This window comes from Rhipicephalus sanguineus, chromosome 2 (genome assembly GCF_013339695.2).
Source record: "Rhipicephalus sanguineus isolate Rsan-2018 chromosome 2, BIME_Rsan_1.4, whole genome shotgun sequence".
In the NCBI taxonomy this organism is placed as follows: Eukaryota; Metazoa; Arthropoda; class Arachnida; order Ixodida; family Ixodidae; genus Rhipicephalus; species Rhipicephalus sanguineus.
This window is the reverse complement of record NC_051177.1, coordinates 9773734-9794576: the sequence shown is the minus strand read 5'-3', so window position 1 is coordinate 9794576 and position 20843 is coordinate 9773734. Positions and strand designations below refer to the sequence as shown.

At 45.7% G+C, this 20843-nt stretch overlaps 1 protein-coding gene across 1 annotated transcript in view; it reads left to right on the top strand.

The window, feature by feature from the left end:
• Positions 1-18234, top strand: part of LOC119382393 (gem-associated protein 8) — a 57546-nt gene extending 39312 nt beyond the window's left edge. The window contains exon 3 of the mRNA XM_037650086.1: positions 17914-18234. Coding sequence (XP_037506014.1) covers positions 17914-18113 — 200 coding nt within the window. The 3' untranslated portion in view covers positions 18114-18234. The remainder of the gene's footprint in view (positions 1-17913) is intronic.
• The last annotated feature ends 2609 nt before the right edge of the window (positions 18235-20843 follow it).

Genomic DNA, 20843 nt, shown 5'->3' with positions numbered 1-20843 from the left:
CGACTCCCTTCTTCACAAGCAGAGAGTCTACGTTACTCCCAACGCAGGAGTCTACGTGACTACCTTTTATTTCCCCCTAGTACCTCTAGGTAGTCAGGGTGACCCCTTTGCCATGGTAACGCTGACCCCCACTGGAGCGTTCCTTTGACTCCGTTGTCCTTAAGGACAGTGGTGTACATGACTCCCCTGGCAAGAGTCAGTGTGACCACTTCGTGGTACTCAATGAGACACTCTGCAACAAATAATGCGTTTATTTTTCTTCTTGGTCGATATTGATGAAACTTGCTGAGTTTAGGTTTACTTATGTGGTGATTTCAAATATGCAATTATCTGGAAGAAAACGCAGTTTTTACACATAAAAATTTCATGTGTCTTGATGAGCAAGCCTTTCCAAACTTGGAGTTACAAAGTAAATCGACATATCGCTATAGTTAGGGGATAAAAACTGTATGCAATAGTTTTAAAGGATTTTACTGCGCTGTTCTGGCATAATGTTCATGAACCCACTAGCCCACATACGAACTCGCGTTTTAAACCCATTTGAGTTAAAAGTTACGTAATATTGAACTCTCGTGAGCGAATCACCAGCTAGACATACACTTACTGGTCAATGTTCAGCATACTATGACTATTGTTAAGTGGGTTTAGGACATGCATTCTGGTTATGTTGCATACAGTTCCCATTTCATATTATTGTGATATGCTTACTTTGTAACTCGTGCAGGCCTAACATGGCACATGAAATGTTTGATATACTTAACACGACATATAATAGTAGAAAAATATTTGCATTTTCAAAATCAGCGTACAAATACACATAAACTAAACAAGTTTTATAGAGATTGATCAAGAATTTCAAAAGAACTTCAAATCAGAGCGAACGCCATTAGGGTTTTTATCTGACAATCGACGAAAGTTGATGCCGCTACCTCTTGTTACTCAACAAGGCACTTCCACCGGGTTTACTCAAACAGGAACACTGTGGTGGATGCATGACAGCCGCAACAAGTTTTTGTAGCAACTTTACAGTGCTGCACTCGATTCCTCTGGGGGAAATAAAATACTACTCGAAGTTTATATAGATGAGTCTCAGAACAATTTCCGCTCGCGTAAAACAACAAAAAATGTTGATTCTAGAAGAAAGTAAGCCATGCAACACGGAAACAGAAGAGATGCGGACAGCTCAAACGCTAGCGTTTGGTTTGTCTGTGTCTTCTCTTTCACGTCTGCATGCCTTCATCCTATAAACAAACTGAAATTTCTGCGATTCGTAAAATTATTCTTTGAATCGGTTTTAAACACTTCATGCCATTTCATACATGTTCACATTGTAATGACAACCTACTGTTTTATCAGTAAGCACCTAAACTATAGGCACAACATCCTGCGAATAATGCGTAGTCCTTAGCCACGTCACCACAATTGTTAAGCATTTTATATATATATATATATATATATATATATATATATATATATATATATATATATATATATATATATATATATCTGTGTGTGTGTGTGTGTTTGACATTTTTGAGCGCGCAAAAGAACAGGGACGAAAAACGACGCGGACACAGCGCTGACTTCCAACATATGCTTTATTTTCTACAGTGGTACATATATATATATAGACAACAAAAAGCAACGCACGCAGGTGCATTGTACAGGAAGGCTTCATGTAAAACCACAAATAAGTATGCATGATAAGCAATCAAACAACCTGATACCGGATTTTTTTCTTCTTTAAGAGATCAAGCGGTCATTCCTGACTACCACTATCGTCTAGTCACCCTGTGGGCCTTGCTTAGAAAGTCTAGTTCTTTTTGGATAGGTCAATTGAAGGTGCACTAATGCACATGCATAGGTCGGCAAAAAATGTGGAGCTCACTCAGACTCACTCACGAAACATATCTTACCCTTAGAGCTCACTCGGACTCAGACTCGCCAAACTTTTCCTCATCCGGACTCACTCGGACTCAGACTCACTATAATTTTTCTCAACCGGACTCACTTGGACTCAGACTCACCAAAATATAATTCACTCGAACTCACTCAGACTCAGACTCACGGCTCGATCTGAGTCTGAGTGAGTCTGAGTGAGTCGACTCATGAGTCCGCTAACCTATAGTTAGCCTTTTTCTACCATAATGTCAATGCTCTTTAACGCCAATATTTCGCATAATCGGTGCGCTACTTAGCACCTTTTGATCTCGTACCTTCAAATACGAGTTATCTGACTTTGTAGTTCAATAAGGACCGTTTTATTGAAAGAGATGACTCACACGAGATATTTTTATCAGTAACTTCCCATGAAGAAGTTTGCGGGGGGAGGCCAAGGCACCTCCTCCCCCTCTCCCTCCTCATCTCACGCCTCTGATCAATAAATAATGAGCTGACGTATGAACGGTAGCGCGTTGACGTATGCGGGACTACACGGGAGTATAAATGTGAGCCGACATAAGGCTGATAGTAATGCTGAAGTTGAGTAGACAGGACCATAGGTCGGCAAGAAATGTGGAGCTCACTCAGGCTCACTCATGCAATATATTTTGCCTTAGGGCTCACTCGGACTCAGACTCACCAAAATTTTCCTCAACTGGACTCACTCGGACTCAGACTCACCAAAATTTTTCCCAACCGAGTCTGAGTGAGTCTGAGTGAGTCAACTGATGAGTGAGTTTGCCGACCTATGTGCACATGTCTCCCAAACTTGCAATCTTCGCCGCTTCAATTATCTCACGTGTTGTTTGTGCCTGGCTCCTTCCTGTCGCAGTGCACTGCGAATACATGGGATCGCACCCACACTTCCTGCAGTGGAAAGCCAAATGTCCCACACCTCCAGTTCGCACGTTATTTGCGTGCTCACGCAGCCTGTCATTGGCACACCGTCCCGTCTGCCCTATGTATTTCTTGCCACAGGACAGCAGTAACTCATAAACGATGTTGTTCTCACATTTAACAAAGCTTTCTTTGTGCTTTTTTTGGCACCTGGGTTTTTCAGAACCACTGTAGGAGGCCTTGCACAGATTATAAAGCTTGTTTGGTGCTGAAAGGACGACTCTTACGTTGGCGTTGTTTCCTATCTTTTTCAGCCTATGTGAGACATCGTGAAGGTACGGTATGACGGCGCATTTCTGCTTGACAGGCTCCGTTTCTGGTGAAGCCTGCTCCTCACCCTCGCGAGCATGTTTGACAGTCTTGAGAAGACCCTCCGCCACAGATGTGACGACATACTGAGGAAACCCCGCCTTTTTCAGGCAGTCAGCTTGCGCCTGGAAACTACACGAACACTTGTGAGGACATGAGCGGCGAAGCGCATTCATTAGGGTTAATTTTGCAATACCCCTTTTAACTAGCTTGGAGTGGCCCGAAGAAAACGGCAGAAGCGGCTTATTGGCCCTAGGCTCGTACGACCAGCAGACCTGGTCTCGCTCGAAGAACATTCGTAAGTCAAGAAAACGCAAGGCTTTGTTTTGCGGCATTTCATGCGTGACTGCGAGCGGTTGCAGGAAACGCGTGAACAGATCAAGTACGTTTGAAGAATCATTGCCAAATTCGCCTGGACTTGATTCTAGAAAGACAACGTAGTCGTCTACATATCTAAACACCTTCTTTACATTTGTGCCTGTTAGCTCTGTTTCTAGTTTCTAGTAACAGGCACAAATGTAAAGAAGGTGTTTAGATATGTAGACGACTACGTTGTCTTTCTAGAATCAAGTCCAGGCGAATTTGGCAATGATTCTTCAAACGTACTTGATCTGTTCACGCGTTTCCTGCAACCGCTCGCAGTCACGCATGAAATGCCGCAAAACAACGCCTTGCGTTTTCTTGACTTACGAATGTTCTTCGAGCGAGACCAGGTCTGCTGGTCGTACGAGCCTAGGGCCAATAAGCCGCTTCTGCCGTTTTCTTCGGGCCACTCCAAGCTAGTTAAAAGGGGTATTGCAAAATTAACCCTAATGAATGCGCTTCGCCGCTCATGTCCTCACAAGTGTTCGTGTAGTTTCCAGGCGCAAGCTGACTGCCTGAAAAAGGCGGGGTTTCCTCAGTATGTCGTCACATCTGTGGCGGAGGGCCTTCTCAAGACTGTCAAACATGCTCGCGAGGGTGAGGAGCAGGCTTCACCAGAAACGGAGCCTGTCAAGCAGAAATGCGCCGTCATACCGTACCTTCACGATGTCTCACATAGGCTGAAAAAGATAGGAAACAACGCCAACGTAAGAGTCGTCCTTTCAGCACCAAACAAGCTTTATAATCTGTGCAAGGCCTCCTACAGTGGTTCTGAAAAACCCAGGTGCCAAAAAAAGCACAAAGAAAGCTTTGTTAAATGTGAGAACAACATCGTTTATGAGTTACTGCTGTCCTGTGGCAAGAAATACATAGGGCAGACGGGACGGTGTGCCAATGACAGGCTGCGTGAGCACGCAAATAACGTGCGAAATGGAGGTGTGGGACATTTGGCTTTCCACTGCAGGAAGTGTGGGTGCGATCCCATGTATTCGCAGTGCACTGCGACAGGAAGGAGCCAGGCACAAACAACACGTGAGATAATTGAAGCGGCGAAGATTGCAAGTTTGGGAGACATGTGCATTAGTGCACCTTCAATTGACCTATCCAAAAAGAACTAGACTTTCTAAGCAAGGCCCACAGGGTGACTAGACGATAGTGGTAGTCAGGAATGACCGCTTGATCTCTTAAAGAAGAAAAAAATCCGGTATCAGGTTGTTTGATTGCTTATCATGCATACTTATTTGTGGTTTTACATGAAGCCTTCCTGTACAATGCGCCTGCGTGCGTTGCTTTTTGTTGTCTATATATATATGTACCACTGTAGAAAATAAAGCATATGTTGGAAGTCAGCGCTGTGTCTGCGTCGTTTTTCGTCCCTGTTCTTTTGCGCGCTCAAAAAGTCAAACATGAATTACCAACTTGCCGATGCCTACGCTCTCTCAATATATATATATATATATGTGTGTGTGTGTGTGTGTGTGTGTGTGTGTCATTCCATGCCAAGTGTCCCAGACGTGGCGCTCGCACATCACAGATTTTGCTGATAAAATTTGTGCCTTTTTCCTGTGCCACATGGAGTATTGTGGCAAAACACTTTTGGTCGAAAAAAATTTTGACAATCATGGCACCCCCTCGAAATTCGCTTCTATTTATTAAACTGTACCTAATAGAAAAATGTGTATAAAATCTATTTTTGTGTGTTGAGCTACGAAACCGCGCTTGCGCTATCACAGAGGTTCTGTTTAGTTGTCCCATTCATTATTTCCGATTTTTTTTGTGTTTCACTACCAGCTACGTAGCTTCAAAAACTACAAAAATCTTCAATGTTCGTGAATTTTTCTTGAGCTATTTGCAACTCACCCTAACCAATATTAATCATAGCCTGATTTCCAGGGAAGTGTATTTTAGTACATAAATGTTTAGGGGTAAAATAGACTTCAAATCTTTCCGAAAAAATTGTGATATTTGAGAAAATGTACGATTTGTCACATGTTTGACCGTATTTTTCATACTGATGCGGTCAAAGTAAAAATCCTCGTCATGTGGCGTTTGATAGAAGACTTCATCGTTAAGTAACGAAGAAAGTCTAATCAAATAATTTTTTTTGTTTTAAGGAAGAAAATAATTTTTGAATTTGGCCCTCCGATCGCGCAGTGCATTTCATTTTGCTGCCACTTCGCCGCAAAGCACGTGGTCGCCCTTACAGCTGACACTCGTCACAGGCAGCGGTCAGATGCGAGATGTATGTCAGCGGCTCGTGAGTGGTCGAAAGTCTTGTCGCGCTGTCAGGGCGACGAGTAATGAATTTGCGTTACAATGAGCATTTGCTAGGCGGGCCCAATGGGAAATATGGACGCCCGAGAGCAGCATGCGGAGTCGTTGGCACAATGTCCTAGAGGGACGTCTGCACAACTAGCATACACATACTGAAAGAAATAATGCACACTGTACACACTTCTTTCTCAGGGTATACATGTTGTACAGACGGCCTCTAGCACAATGTGCCAACGACGCCACAGGCTGCTCTCGGGCGTCCATACTTCCCACTGGGCCCGCCAAGCAAGCTCACATTGTAACGCGAATTCATTACTCGTCGCCCTGACATCAACGTGACAAGACTTTCGACCACTCACGAGCCACTGACATACATCTCGCATCTGGCCGTTGCCTGTGACGAGTGTCAGCTGCAAGGGCTACCACGTGCTTTGCGGCGAAGTGGCAACAAAATGAAATGCACTGCGCGTTCGGAGGGCCAAATTAAAAAATTATTTTCTTCCTTAAAAGAAAAAAATGATTTGATAAGACTTTTTTCATTACTTAACGATGAAGTCTTTTATCAAACGCCGCATGACGAGGATTTTTACTTTGACCGCATCAGTATGAAAAATATGGTCAAACATGCAACAAATCGTACATTTTCTCTAATTTCACAATTTTTTTTCGGAAAGATCTGAAGTCTATTTTACCCCTAAACATTTCTGTACTAAAATACACTTTCCTGGAAATCAGGCTATTATTAATATTGGTTAGGGTGAGTTCCAGATAGCTCAAGAAAAATTCACGAACTTTGAAGATTTTTGTAGTTTTTGAAGCTACGTAGCTGGTAGTGAAACACAAAAATTCGGAAATAATGAATGGGACAACTAAACAGAACCTCTGCGATAGCGCAAGCGCAGTTTAGAAGCTCAACACACAAAAGTAGATTTTATACACATTTTTCTATTAGGAACAGTTTAATAAATAGAAGCGAAATTCGAGGGGGTGCCAGGACCGTCAAAAATTTTTTCGAGCAAGAATGTTTTGCCACAATACTCCATGTGGCACAGGAAAAAGGCACAAATTTTATCAGCAAAAGCTGCGATGTGCGAGCGCCACGTCTGGGACACTTGGCATGGAATGACCCTTAAATATAAGAGCTACAGAAAGATCACGAAGGTCCTGATACTGTAGGAAGGCATTTGACACACGACGTACGTTTTAGCACTATGCTAATGCTAAAACGTACGTCGTGTGTCAAGTACCTTATATATATAAGGTATGATATATATAAATATATATATTTAGCGGTGGTATGGAGAGTTCTGTACAGAACTGAAATACAGAAACACCGTCCAGAAATACAGCGAGACACATTACTGTCAGAATGAGTGAGATATGAAAAGCAATAGTTTCGCTAACGTCGTTCATTACTGTCAAATGCGGCAATATACTAGACCTGGCATAAACATTAGCATAGCCAGCAGTCAGTTTTTATGAATAGGAATCAATGGCCAGCCATCAAGCACTTCTTTGCGACATCCATTACATATTTTATGTGGCATACAGCGCAAAACATGCAACATGTGTAGTTCTCATGTAGTACAGGATTCTCATGTAGTCATCTGAGATACAGGACCCCAATAGGTGACACAGCTTGCGTGCATGAGCTTGGCAGTGTCGTGTTCCCAGACCATGTCAGGGTCAGGTGGCATTCTGGCGAAAAGGACAGCAGGTTGCACTGATTCGAGACCACTCACGGCCAGACCTTAAGCGTGGCTATTCCGAATTCTTGGACACGTCTTGACTACCTCGAGACACGAAGTTTCCAAGGAGGCTTCCTGGTCAAATGCAGCTGTAGAGCTTCAATGTGCAGTCTTGAAGCAACCTGAAATAGTCAAGTGCACAAAAATAAACACATGATGACAGACAGATCGATCACCTTTTAATCTGACAAGGGCAGCGCTCACACACCAGATTCCATGAAGTGTCATGGCAATGAACAAAACCAGGGATACTCATTAACTTTGCTGTACTTTGAGCGTCTGTTGCTCCCTTAGCCAGCTGCAACTGTTTCCACTGCATGACCTCCGTACAATTAGAAGGATGTTTTTTTAGAGAACGCATATTTCTTATCAAAATTGTATAATAGTCACGCTCAAGATGTTTTCGCGCACACACTCTATGTCAAGAAGGAAATAGTTTGCTGCAACTAAAATGGCAATGAAGAGATTAATTAACAAAAACTCATTAATTAACTTTTAATTCCTGACCTGGAGGTAGTTGTTTATATTAGAAAGTTGTATCGCGTGCCAATTTATGGCATAAACATTTTTTTTTAATCGCGAAAGTTACACGTAATTCGTGATATTCATCCTTGAATTTCAAGGACGAAATCGAAACTGATAGCGCCTGACGTGCAGGAAACGTCGCTTCTCTGTTACGTAAGCTCGGAGCTACATGTGAAAAGAAGGTGGTGATAGTTTAATGAAGGTGGGCCGCAGCAGAATGTGATCAGGAAAATCTGCAAGCATTCAGAAATACACAAGTAAACAGCTTATTATTTGGGTGCGATGTGTGGTACTTATCTGTAAACATAGAAAGAAAAGGTTGATATTACTGCCGTTTCGGATGCGCGCATCTCGAAAGAAACAAATGAGCACCAAACGCCACATGCAAAGGTAAGGCGATCCGCTGACACAAGTTAGATGACTTGCCAGTTTTCACGAAAAGGTACGACCACGACGCGCCTTCATTCAAATTTCGTCACTCCCTTGTCGCGGGCAGCTCCGGTCTGACGTAACAGAAAAACCGCGTTTTCTGTGTGCCGGACACGATCAGTTTTGATTTAGCCCTTAAAATTTCACAATAAATATCTCGAGTTACGTAAAACTTTCATGATTTCTGAAAAATTGGTATACCATAAAGCGGCACGCACTACAAATTTCTAATATAAACAACTGCCCTCAAGTCAATAAATAAAAATTAGTTAACGGGTTTTTGTTAATTAGTCCCGTCAACGCATTTTTTGTTGCGGCAGAATATTTCCGCCCCGAACTAGAGTACTACTGGAGCGTGACTGTCATAGAGTTTTTTAATAAAAGATATGTACTGTCTGAAAAAAAATCACCCTGTATAGCATGGCAGCAGTATTTTAATAATAATAATAATTGTTGGGGTTTGACGTCCCAAAACCACGATAAGATTATGAGAGACGCCGTAGTGGAGGGCTTCGGAAGTTTCGACCACCTAGAGTTCTTTAACGTGCACCTAAATCTAAGCACACGGGTCTAAACCATTTTCGCCTCCATCGAAAATGCGGCCGCGGCGGCCAGGATTCGATCCCGCAACCTGCGGGTCAGCAGTAGAGCACCATAACCACTAGACTAGCAGTATTTTAACGAAGACCTGTAGGTCGCGGGATCGAGTTCCGGCCTCGGCGGCTGCATTTTCGTTGGAGGCGAAAATGTTTGAGGCCCGTGTACTTAGATTTAGCTGCACGTTAAAGAACCCCAGGTAGTCGAAATTTCCAGAGCCCTCTACTACGGCGTCTCTCAATCATATCGTGGTTTTGGGATGTTAAACGCCAAATGTTATTATTAGTTTAACGAAGAAAACGGCAAAATGTGTATACAGCTACACGAAATATGGCGAATGTACGACAAGACTAGGCTTGCCTTCACTGCCTTCTTTCTGTCGCATCATTGTGAGCGTGCCCTTCTAGTGCCTGGCTTCAGAAGAGCTGCACGAAGGTGCAGCTATTCTAAAGGCCTAATGTGCCATTTTTCTTCAGATCTATATCAACAGGCAAAGGTCTCGTTTTTTCCGTTTGTCTGGAAGGACAACCCACCAGCCAGCGTTGACCAGTATAGAGGGTTGGGAGCAAACTCGGGCAAACTGTGCAGCACAAACATCACCTCAAACCTCAAACAATCGAGGTGATGAGAAGCGGTCAAACAAAAAGGAACAGTGCTGAAGTGACTTATATACATATTAAAAACAACAGCTGATTATGGCACGAAATTGGGACAATTAAGGTGCATTGTAAAAGAATGTCAAATGAGGTACCCTGCTGTAAAAAGTGCTAAATATTCATTGCAGACGATGGCGAATAGAATTCAAATAGGATACAGCGAGTGTTTCGAGGTATAATGACGAAGCAATAATTGCTAGAGATTTATGAGTGAAAAGCACAATGCGATTAAGCGGTGCTACATAGTGGGAGATCACGGATTAATTTCAACTACCTGGAGTTCTTCAACGTGCACAAATCAGAGGGCATGGGAGTTATCTCGCCCCCTTCTAAATGCAGCTGCCGGGGTCAGGAATAGAACCCGCGTCCTTGGGCTTCGCAGCGTAACGCTTCCAAGTCCATTTTAAAGGATTTTTGTCCACTGCCCACAACATCACTGTAGACTGTATCTTTGTGTTGCAAATAATAACGAACTGAGTATAACAAAGGCATCCAATATCCACGAAACACAGCGTTTGAGCAGTATGTTTACTGCCATTATTACTAGCCGGTGTTGTGTTTACTATTAGGTACTAGCACCACACCACATTAGACAAAGCAAGTATCACAGGAGGATGAGGTTATGCTCGTATGCAGTTTGTGGACAAAAAAAAAAAAACTACAACTTTGAAGTGAACTCACATTTACCTTTGTTGCATGATAATTTTTAGCATCATAAGATCAAGTCACCACTGTTTCAATTAAATGAAACCGTGCTACAAAAGCTATTGCATCAAAGTTTTATAGCAGTTACGCACGCACGCACGCACGGACGCGCGCACACACACACACACACACACACACACACACACACACACAAACAAACAAACAAACAAACAAGCAAACACGGCGAGAAGTTCGAATATGCAGCGAATAAATACGTATTAAACGTGTTTCAACGTCTGGGTAGCAAAGGAAAGAAACACTAAATTCTAGAGTTTCACGAGCCAAAATCATGATCTGGATATCAGGCATGTTCGGGCCGGGTGCATTAGATTCATTTTGATCAGCTGATCTTACTTACCCTTCAAATATATATCGATGCAACGTTGCTCTACGTGTCACCACACTCGACTTGCAACCGAGATTTCAACTCGCAATTTCATGTTTTTCTGGCATGTATGGAATAAGGAAACACGATATTGGCGCGCACCACTCCGTTTTACCCGCTACTGGATAGTCCAGTGCGGTTTTCGTCGTTGCCAAGCCATTGAAACACGATAGCAAAATCCGTGCAACTGGAACATCAGAAAGACAAGTGGCAAAGCTACGTGTGAAGCGAATAAAAGAGTTGTAGGCAGAAGCCGGCAGAACTCACCTGAAATCTATAACGACCGTAGGAGCGTCGTCCACAGGCTTCGTCTGTCGGTGCCACTGGGATCCGTCATGCGCTGCCATCTTGCTCAGGCAAGTTCACGACGAAACGAAGCTTACTGCAGGGTCTTCTCCGTCCGGAGGCTGCTTTTCCCAAACACTGAGTGACACTGCTTCAGCCAGTCACGGCAAGCGTGAGCCGACGACACGATACTACGCCACGAATGCATAGCACGAAGAAAGTCACGCAAAACAATCACTTGCAATCACGCCTGACGACACAGATTATTCTGGCGGACTAAAGAACGACCACAACGAGACGGATCACGAACAATGCCGTCTAACGACCTTCGATTTTCCATTTTCTGGCAGCCCGCTGGCTGCCAGAAACCAGCCAGCGGGTTCCGGTTCTGACAGGAAATGACGTTATATCACGTGGCCTAAAAACTTCTGGCAACCAGAAAATGGCCGGGAGAAGTAAAATCGAATTTTGGGCTCGCGGCTGGGCGGCTCACAACTGCGTCGTCTGCTCCAACATGCTAGTACAAATTTTGTTAGCTACGATCGCTGGGCTGGTGGCCTTGCTGCGCGCTCGCAGGCTCCGCAGGCGTCACCAAACCGTTGTGTGCGAGGATTAAAATGTCGAAGATCTCGTTGTGTGTCTGCTGATAAGCAGACTGCAACGAGAAGAACGGCATAGAGTTCCGCTGAATGTTGAGAACGTCGTTATCCCGACTGTCTAGAATTACTTGTGCAGCCCTGGTTGAGGAGCTTGAAGCTTCGTCATTTTATCCTCAAGGCCTCCGAGAACGACCGAAGATTTCGGCCGAAAAGACGCTTCTTGTCGCACTGGCCGAGAGCCGCCGAAGGTCCCGAAGTACGGGACCGTACCCGAAGCCTTTGCATTCCGCGGAGACCACGCAAAGATGGTCGCGAGCGCTCATCGTCCCTTTTGGCGTCTGCTAGCCAGAAAACGGCCAGAGAGCCGCCAGACCAAAATCGTCCTGGCGAGTTCTGGCGACCCGCGGGTCGCCAGATGCAGCCAGAGAGCGAAAAACGAATGCCCACCGGAAGTGCGCGCGCGGTGGGCGGAGCAACCCGAGAAAAAACGAATGCGTTCTGGCTGTCTCTGGCAGCCCGCGGGTAGCCAGATGTAGCCAGAAGTGGTAAATCGAATAGGCCCACTAACGACGCCAGGCCAAAATGGCTGTCTCGTATTGATGGCTTCGGCTTTGGATTAAAGTAGCCTCCACGAACGCCTAAATGGTTTCGGTTTTGTTTTGGTGCTATAGAACACACATCCATGCATAGTTAAAGCTCTATTGAATAATATCAGGGTGGAGGAGGCGAAGCGTGCCCTGTGTGTGTCTGTAAGGGCTGTACGGTGGGAGGGGGCGCAGGTGAACGTGCATCCCCTGCTCTAGGGGCTAGGGAGAGTGCGGTGAGGCCGTGTGTGCGTGCCTAGCTGTGCTCAACGTTTGCTGAGCGATTTGGTGGCCCGCGCGGATTATCGTGAAGATATAGTTTAGCTGTGGCGGGCAGAAATGATGACCACGCGAGCTATAATTCTGGTAGTATTGTCGCTCTTTAGGAGACGCGGTAAAGCGTCGCCTTGATAACCGGTCTGCGCTGTTATCATGCCAGCTTTGCGGCACATGTTTTTACGGCCGTCGAGTTAGATGTGTTCCCGATCGCCAGTGCGTTCAACACCATGCACGTCCATTTCACTAATAAATGTATGTTTTCTGCCATACATGCTGTCGTAGGAATCTACAAACCTCGCTTGCAAACGTGCGAAGATTCGCAAATTTGTCAGCGCTGCCATTGTTAAACGTTGTCATAACTCTGAATGTTTCGCTTGGGGGCAAGATTGTTAAGAACCCTGTTTACTTGTAGACGTTTCGAAGCGCCGTTTCAGCAATATCGTAACTGAAGCCATAACACAATACGTGCGTAATTCCACATTTTACGAATCCATGTTATATATTCTCAACCAAAATTTTTCGGTATACCACAAGCCAAAGCAGCGAACTGTATCTTGGTCGCAGCCACTGAAGCTTTCTTTTTAAAAAAAACCCACCCTGTATATGCAGAACCATCACTGACTCCCTTGGAGCAAGGGAGTCATCTATTTCATTCAGGAGCGTCGACCAGAGCATTGTGACTCCCCTTAGAAAAAAGGTGGTCATCGGCTGCCACAAAGAGAGTCAAGCAGACGTGACTCCCTTTTGACTCTCTTTTTTTTAAGAGTGTAGAACACCGTTATAATACGTCCCCGCGGCAGTCATCAAGAATCAGCAGACCTGCCCACCGATTGGGCTGCCAGAATTAACAAGTCTCCTTTTGCACCTCATGAAGGACTTACTGTGTAATCAGCTCGTAATTTTAAAGAAAAGAGGATGCATCTGTTACCGCCAAGACCGTCTATGTACGCCACCCAGTCTGGCAACGCGCTCGAGCACTTGCGGTGCGCAAGTAATAAACATCAGTTGTTCCATGGCCTCTGTACGTGTCGGTCTCGTTTCATACAGTTAGATTCCGTTTATTGTGAATCTTTGGTGTAAAAAACAAACGAATGGACGAATAGAGATGACACTGGCGCTGATTCCCAAATGAGGTTTGGGGGGGGGGGGGGGGAGGAGAATTCACACATAAAAATCGTGACACTAATGCGATCAGTCGCAAGAACAAAAGAAGCACACAAGCACAACGCACAAAAAACAACAACATTCTGATAGCGAAAGTAAGCCGTTATCTAGCAGCTTAACGAGGTGTTGGTTCGAGCTAATTGGTACTCCATAATCAACACTTCTTGCGCAAAATTTTCTTAGACAACAGACGAAACAGACATGGATGGGCGCAGTCTAGCAGGCCGCGACCGAAATGGCTCGTCTTGGTCACGCCTGCACTAGCATGTCTTCCGTTCACTAATGAAAAAGTCGATTATCTCTTATGCCGGTGTCACACGGGTAGTTTTGATCGCGATCAGATCAATCCGGATCGAGTTTCGCGCAAGCGTCAGTCAAATCGCAATCTGGGAGCCAGATATCGATGAGCATATCGCGATAATCTTGATCCCCATCGGGCCTGATCGCGATTATAAGTGACCGCGTAGCAGCACCTGATCTGGAACGGCCCTGATCGCGATCAAAAGTGCCCCTGTGACACCGGTATTACTTACGGCGTTGTCTTCTACATGACGACTCACCTTAGTGATCAGTTTTATTTTCCGTGCCGTGTTTGTGCTTTCATATTTTCCTTGCTCAGATTCGCATTTGTGAGTCTACTATTATGCGTGCTTTCCCAAATAAACCTCAGGTACAATTTTGCGCTTATCCATGTGACCTCTACTCGCCCGTTCGTTTCTTTTTTCGCGCTGTAACATTCTTTCAGGATACGTTGTTTGTTTTACTGAAAATGAGAACAGCGGCTTGTAGAGGCGTTATTCTTTCAGCTTATTTTGATATGCGTTTCAGCCACCCACACGGCTTTCGAAAGAAGCTAATATTTTAATAAACGTTCATTTCAGTGTCCTCCATCTTGTTATCACCATTTTTCAAAGTTTTCTACAGCTCCGGGGCGCGAAAGTGGCCCGACATCACGCGCCTCCATTGATTTCTACGGCGCGCCCGTGGGAGCCGTGCGCAGCGCGCGCCTGCGGCGGGCGAGGAGAATCGAGGAGGAAACGCGCGCGCGGAGGAGAGTGTCGTTACTTTCCTAGATCAAGGGGCTTTAGTTTTACCCTAAAAGGATTATATTAGGAGCGAGCAGTGAGAGGTTGTCTTTTAAAGGGCCCCAAACAATCTCAGATATTTTTTCAGACATTTCAAGTAAACACGCGCATCTTGTGCAGAATGCCGTCACGATCAACGATGCCACATGTGGCAGCGCTACAAGCCGCGGGTGCGCCACAAATTCCAAGAAACAATTTCTTCTCATGTCCGGGCCCTTCCGGTCTGCCTAGTGACGTGTGTGACGTCAGCGTGTTGACGCGATTGGTCGAACAAGAACCTACGACTTCCGGTTAGTCTGCCAGCAGCTGCCCGCGCTCCAGGGGCGTAGCCACAAATTTTTTTCGGGGGGGGGGGGGGTTCAACCATACTTAATGTATGTTCGTGCGTGCGTTTGTATGTGTGCGTGCATATATACGCAAGCAAAACTGAAAATTTTCGGGGGTGGGGTTGAACCCCCCCCCCCCCCTGGCTACGCCCCTGCCGCGCTCCTTGCTGTTCTTCGTCGTGTTGCCCGCGTGTGCGCTTGCGAATCGGCAACTGCGGCCCGTAACGCAACTGCCAAATCGCTAGCGTACCAGCGCAGTCACGCCTCGTGGTCTGATAAGCTGCGCGGACTGAATCCGACAGTGTTTTGCGATGGCTTTCACGCATCAGTGCTTGGCTACAAAAGCACCGACTGGAAAAACGAAAAGACGCGACACGTGTCACCGTACGGGTCCATTATGTTGGCGGTCCTTTGAAGGCGTGCGCGCAACACGGTCCATACCGGCACAATTCGTACGAGCACGGGCCGGCACGGCAACAGCAGCGGTTAGCCGAGAAGCGCGCATTAGGATTTCTATATATGTACCTCACCTTCGTAGTCTTGATTAAAGTTGTGAGTAGCGCCTGTCCCGTCATCTTGTGTTCCTCTTCTTAGTGATTAATGAGAACTGCCTGTTCTCATTAATGTGTCTAACAACGAAAAACGAGCTCTCAAAGGTTATTTTCTTTCCTTCTTCTTAGTGATTGTGTTTTAGCGCTGCATTATGTCTCTTAGCAAGCACCAACTCGCCCAAAAACACGTTCTTCTGATGGTGAATTCCATTGGCGGATTCGGAGTGGCCGACGAACTCTGCGCCGGAGCACTCTACTCTGGCGGAGAGCAACCAAGGAAATCTGCCAATGGAACACAAACGCCCTCGCCACAGCAAATGGTGGAGAGAGCTGCTCCGTGGAGTGAATCTTGCGGCGGAGCTGCTCCAGATCTGCCAATGATACATACAGGGAGCACTCTCAATCCGCCAATGGAACAGACTTGCTCTGAATGGAGCAGAAAAACTGCTACCGGAAGTGCTCTGAATTTGCCAATGGAATTCCCCATGAGAAGCACACTGCTGGACGGCGCATCCCCGCTCTGCGAGGCGGGCGCTTGTGAAGCCACCGGAAGGTCTCCTGTTTGTCCCGGAAGCTGGCGTCTTCTGTCCGTCTCAGTCGCGCAATTCAAATATTCTCGGGTGGCAGCAGTTGTTATGATCGTTTTTATTTTTCATTTTTTCAAACTCTGTGATTACGCCTCACTTTAGACGCCGACGAACGCTACACGAAATATGACAGACGCCGTGCCGACAGCGTCCGAATACGGCGGAGTGCTGCAACGTACAAAATGCGTAAAAAGTAATGCAACTTTGAGGTACTTACGCGTGAAATGTCTTCCCTGACGACTTTTCCGGTCGATTCGTACAGTTTACTGCGCTACAGGCAGGTATTTCTTTAAAAAAGAAGAGAAAAGCTCTCTTCCGGGACAAAAACAGCGGCTTCCGGTGGCTTCACGCCCGCGTGCTCGATGCGCCATCCAGCTCCTTCTAGTGATCAGTGGAGAAGCACGGAGTCGCGGCAACCGGAAGTGCCCGCTGTTTCGAAGAGCGCGTCAGCGATGACGGTATGTCACGTGAGATTGGGAGGGGCACTCGACGAGGAGGGCCTTTGGGAGAGGAATCAGCAGACGAGTGAAGGGTAGCCATGGGAAGAGTGAAACGAGCGATCGCAGCGTTTCGATCAACAAACGCGTGTAATTCCGCTATTACGGCACCGTTTCGAAAAATTCTCACGGCTACGTGTTCGTTGTAGACTCGTGCAGAACTCTCACACCACAACTAAATTTCAACTTCTGAGTGGTTTAGGGGCCCTTTAAGAACAAAGAAACACATTTTTGCCAAGTATTGCTTTCAGAGACAATCACCCTAAAAGGGGTACTAGTCTTATGTGTTTTTACTGCATATATATATATATATATATATATATATATATATATATATATATATATATATATATATATAAATTGGCTTGAGCGAACGAACGTACGAAAACTTATTGTTCCAACGTTTCGGCCGGGGTCCGGCCTTCGTCAGGGAATACAATGATTGTATTCCCTGACGAAGGCCGGACCCCGGCCGAAACGTTGGAACAATAAAAGTTTTCGTACGTACGTTCGTTCGCTCAAGGCAATTTTTATTAATCACTGGATCCACTGAAACCACCTGCCTGATATATATATATATATATATATATATATATATATATATATATATATATATATAATATAAAGCACTAGAAGTGCACTTCCTGATGCCCTCTGTAGTTATACATGTACAGCACTCGCGGATTGAAACGGGACAATTTAGGGCCAAGTAATGCACATACTTTCAATGTCTTGAGTTTGGGTCATATCAGCTTATTTTTAACTCGGACGCGTAGATCAGAGTTAACATTGTATTTAGAGACCGTATTCGTCTCGACATAACGTGGTTATTTCGAGTAGTGGCACATACCAGCCGTTATACTAAAAACATTGATGTCGCGTTTGAATCTGTGAGTACTGTACACCTTTGCTACAATAAATTTCAGTCGATAGTCAGCGCTTCGTGTGGCGTAGTATTCGTTCCTCTGCTTCGTCTTTGTTTTTACCACGCTGTTTCCTATTTCAATCTGTAATGCTCGTTCATTCAAAATTTGCCCAATCAAAGTGGCTTTTGTTTTGTTTGAACGTGCTATTGTGCGGACGTGGCTGAAAGTAGCGTAACGCCTGCCTTGTCTGTTGAAACACAGGTAACTCCGGGGGCGCGCAGGAGTATCAGTGGCAGCAGGCAGCAACGCCAGCCTCCTATCGGCGCCAGCTGCACTATCTCTATGGGCCAGCTGCCGCAGCTTCAGTGCGAGGCATGGAGACGGCCGTGCAGCTTTCCTTTGAACACTTTACTGACAGCCAGCAGCCGAAACCTTGGCCCAACATCCCACTCAAGCTTTGATGACAGTGCAATAAAAGTGACAAACACAAGTGCAGACCACCAACACAGGATTTATTCAAAAGATGCGATGCATGAGAATTTGTTTTAAAATTGCCTTAGAATATGACCAGAACAAAGCGAATTCCATGCTCAGCGCCATTTAGACAGACAGATAGATAGATAGATAGATAGATAGATAGATAGATAGATAGATAGATAGATAGATAGATAGATAGATAGATAGATAGATAGATAGATAGATAGAGAGACAGACAGACAGACAGACAGATAGATCGATAGATAGATAGATAGATAGATAGATAGATAGATAGATAGATAGATAGATAGATAGATAGATAGATAGATAGATAGATAGATAGATAGATAGATAGATAGATAGATAGATAGATAGATAGATAATGTGTGGCCAAAGTACCCTTTCTAACGGGTGGACTCAATGAAAGTGTCCTAGCGAAATCATATAAAAAAAACATGGAGGAGAAAACATATGACCAAAAAAAAAGCACAGGTCATAATTCACAAGTCACCCAATTCACAATACTGGAGCCGTGCGTGTCCGCCTCGATCGTGTCCCTCCACCACACTTCGAGGCGGGCTTTCGTGGTGTGTACGCTTCTGCGGCAGCGGTTTCCCTCCGCATCGAGAATATCCGAGGGATGGATGCTATGAGCGTCCCCTTTATAATGGGGCGGCGGCAAGTGTGCCACCAGGCTCGATAAAAAAAAAGTTTCCCTTTTCTCTTCTGTTTCTTAACGTTGGCCTAATGTCTCTACTTCAATTAAATCTATCTTATATAACAGGGAAAAAAACGTCAATTCTCAGCCCAGTTCTCTGCCCTTTACGGCAGAATGTCCTTACTTTTTTTTTAATATTTATTTTTGTCCTTTATCTCCAATTTTCTGCCACCAGTACTCTAACCGCCTCTTATTTCAATCACGGGTGTGTGCAGATTTCCATTGTTTTCCCTAAAACCCAAGGCTTCATGTAGGCTCGTGCTCAAACGTACACCTGGGTGGATATCTCCACATTCAATCATAACATGCTCCGCCGTTTCCTTATCTTTCCCGCAGCACGCAGCAGGGCTTGCGCCAGGGTGGTGCCCTCTGTCGGAGGGGGAGTCAGCTTCGCACAACGAAGGAGCAAGTGTTCCCCAGTCTCCTGCTCGTCACCGCAGGACCTGCACACCGCCGCGCGCATCACGGGGGAGCAATCAAACGGGAGAGTACTTCGGCAGCGCGTTGCAAAAGTCACACAGAGCTGCTCCGCGCGCGGCGGTCGCGGTTGCCTAGGCGACGAAGACGCGGCCGCGGCGGCACTCCGACCGTCGTTGGGTTCTGCGGCAGTGCCATGTTTCCTTTTGTTATTACAACGTATTCAGTGGGCATTGCGATGACGCAGTAACTGCATGAGGTGCACGTTACAGCGCACAAATGCAACGCACGCTCCTTTCGTCGCCACCGTTTTCTTTCTGCAAACATGGTCGCTGTGTTTTCGTTCCATTTCGTTGTCTGCGTCTTGTACGAGCGAAAAACCTTTGTCACTTGCTTTTCTTTTGTTTACGCGCTGACTTCACCGCATCTGTCAGTGCAGTACTCTTAATCTTCTTCGTACCCATGCACGTTAACGTTCTTCTCTGGAGCAGTCTGTGAAAAATGCGCGCCATAGCTTTCTGAAGCTTGCAAGCCAGTCGACATCAAAGAACCAATTGGAGTTGTGCATCTGGTGCTCTCACCAAACGAAAAATTGGCCACAGTGGACATTTGTCTATTTTCTCTCGGCCAATTCTAGGCTGCAGCCTGGGACAGCTATTTCATCAACATCTGTGCCGGTTCTACTGGGGTTCACACTGACGTTTTCCTTGGCGGGGTTTTCGTCGCGCAGTTGCGAGCAGTGCTCTTCGCTTTTAGAAAGGCAGCCTGTGTGCGATGAATCTCGCTTGCGCTTTGCTGCTCTTTGCGGAACATGCTAGGCACCTCTCCGGTCGCCGTCGTATCTGGCAGCTTCCTTTGAAGTCGCACTCTTGGAATCTACACATAGCCGAGCAGGGTGCGTCGGCACCCAGTTGTCCCTAGCAATAGCCTGAAGCCATTTTTCGCGCAAATTTATGCCCACTGGAATTTCATCGAGGGATACGCCGGGTTGGCGGTGCTTAGTGCTCGACTTACATTTCGGCACGCAGCAATGAGGCATGATCAGTGTAGTCTCTGCTGGACACAACCGCGGATGGTTCACATTTAGGAGCACAAGAACTGCTAGCGTAAAGCACCGGCATTCGACACTCAAAATACTGCGATGGAGTAAGTCTGCCAGCTCAAAATGATGCAAAGCAACGCGTCTGCTTTCAGTTTATTGCAGTATCGGCAAGATGCAATGAAAAATTATTGAAAAAGCTTTAGGGCCAGTAAACAACCCCGAGGTCCAAAAATTGTAATGAAGAGAAACATGCGCACTTTTGCTATGTGAGCATGCTGCCGCAAGAATTTTGCGAGTACGTGCTATAATAAGGAAGTTACAGGGGTTAGAACATCCGTTTCAGCTGGCTTCAAATTTTAGCGCGGCCTCACCACCCTTCTCCGCCACAGGGAGGGGAAGGCGTAGCCCGTCGTCGTGACTCCGCCCACTTCGGCAACGTGACACGACGTCAGCAGTTGACGTCATCGGCGAGCTCGATCAGTCGCAATGCACTTCCGCTTGCTGCGGCTCCTGGTTGTTTATTGTTTACATTGTCGC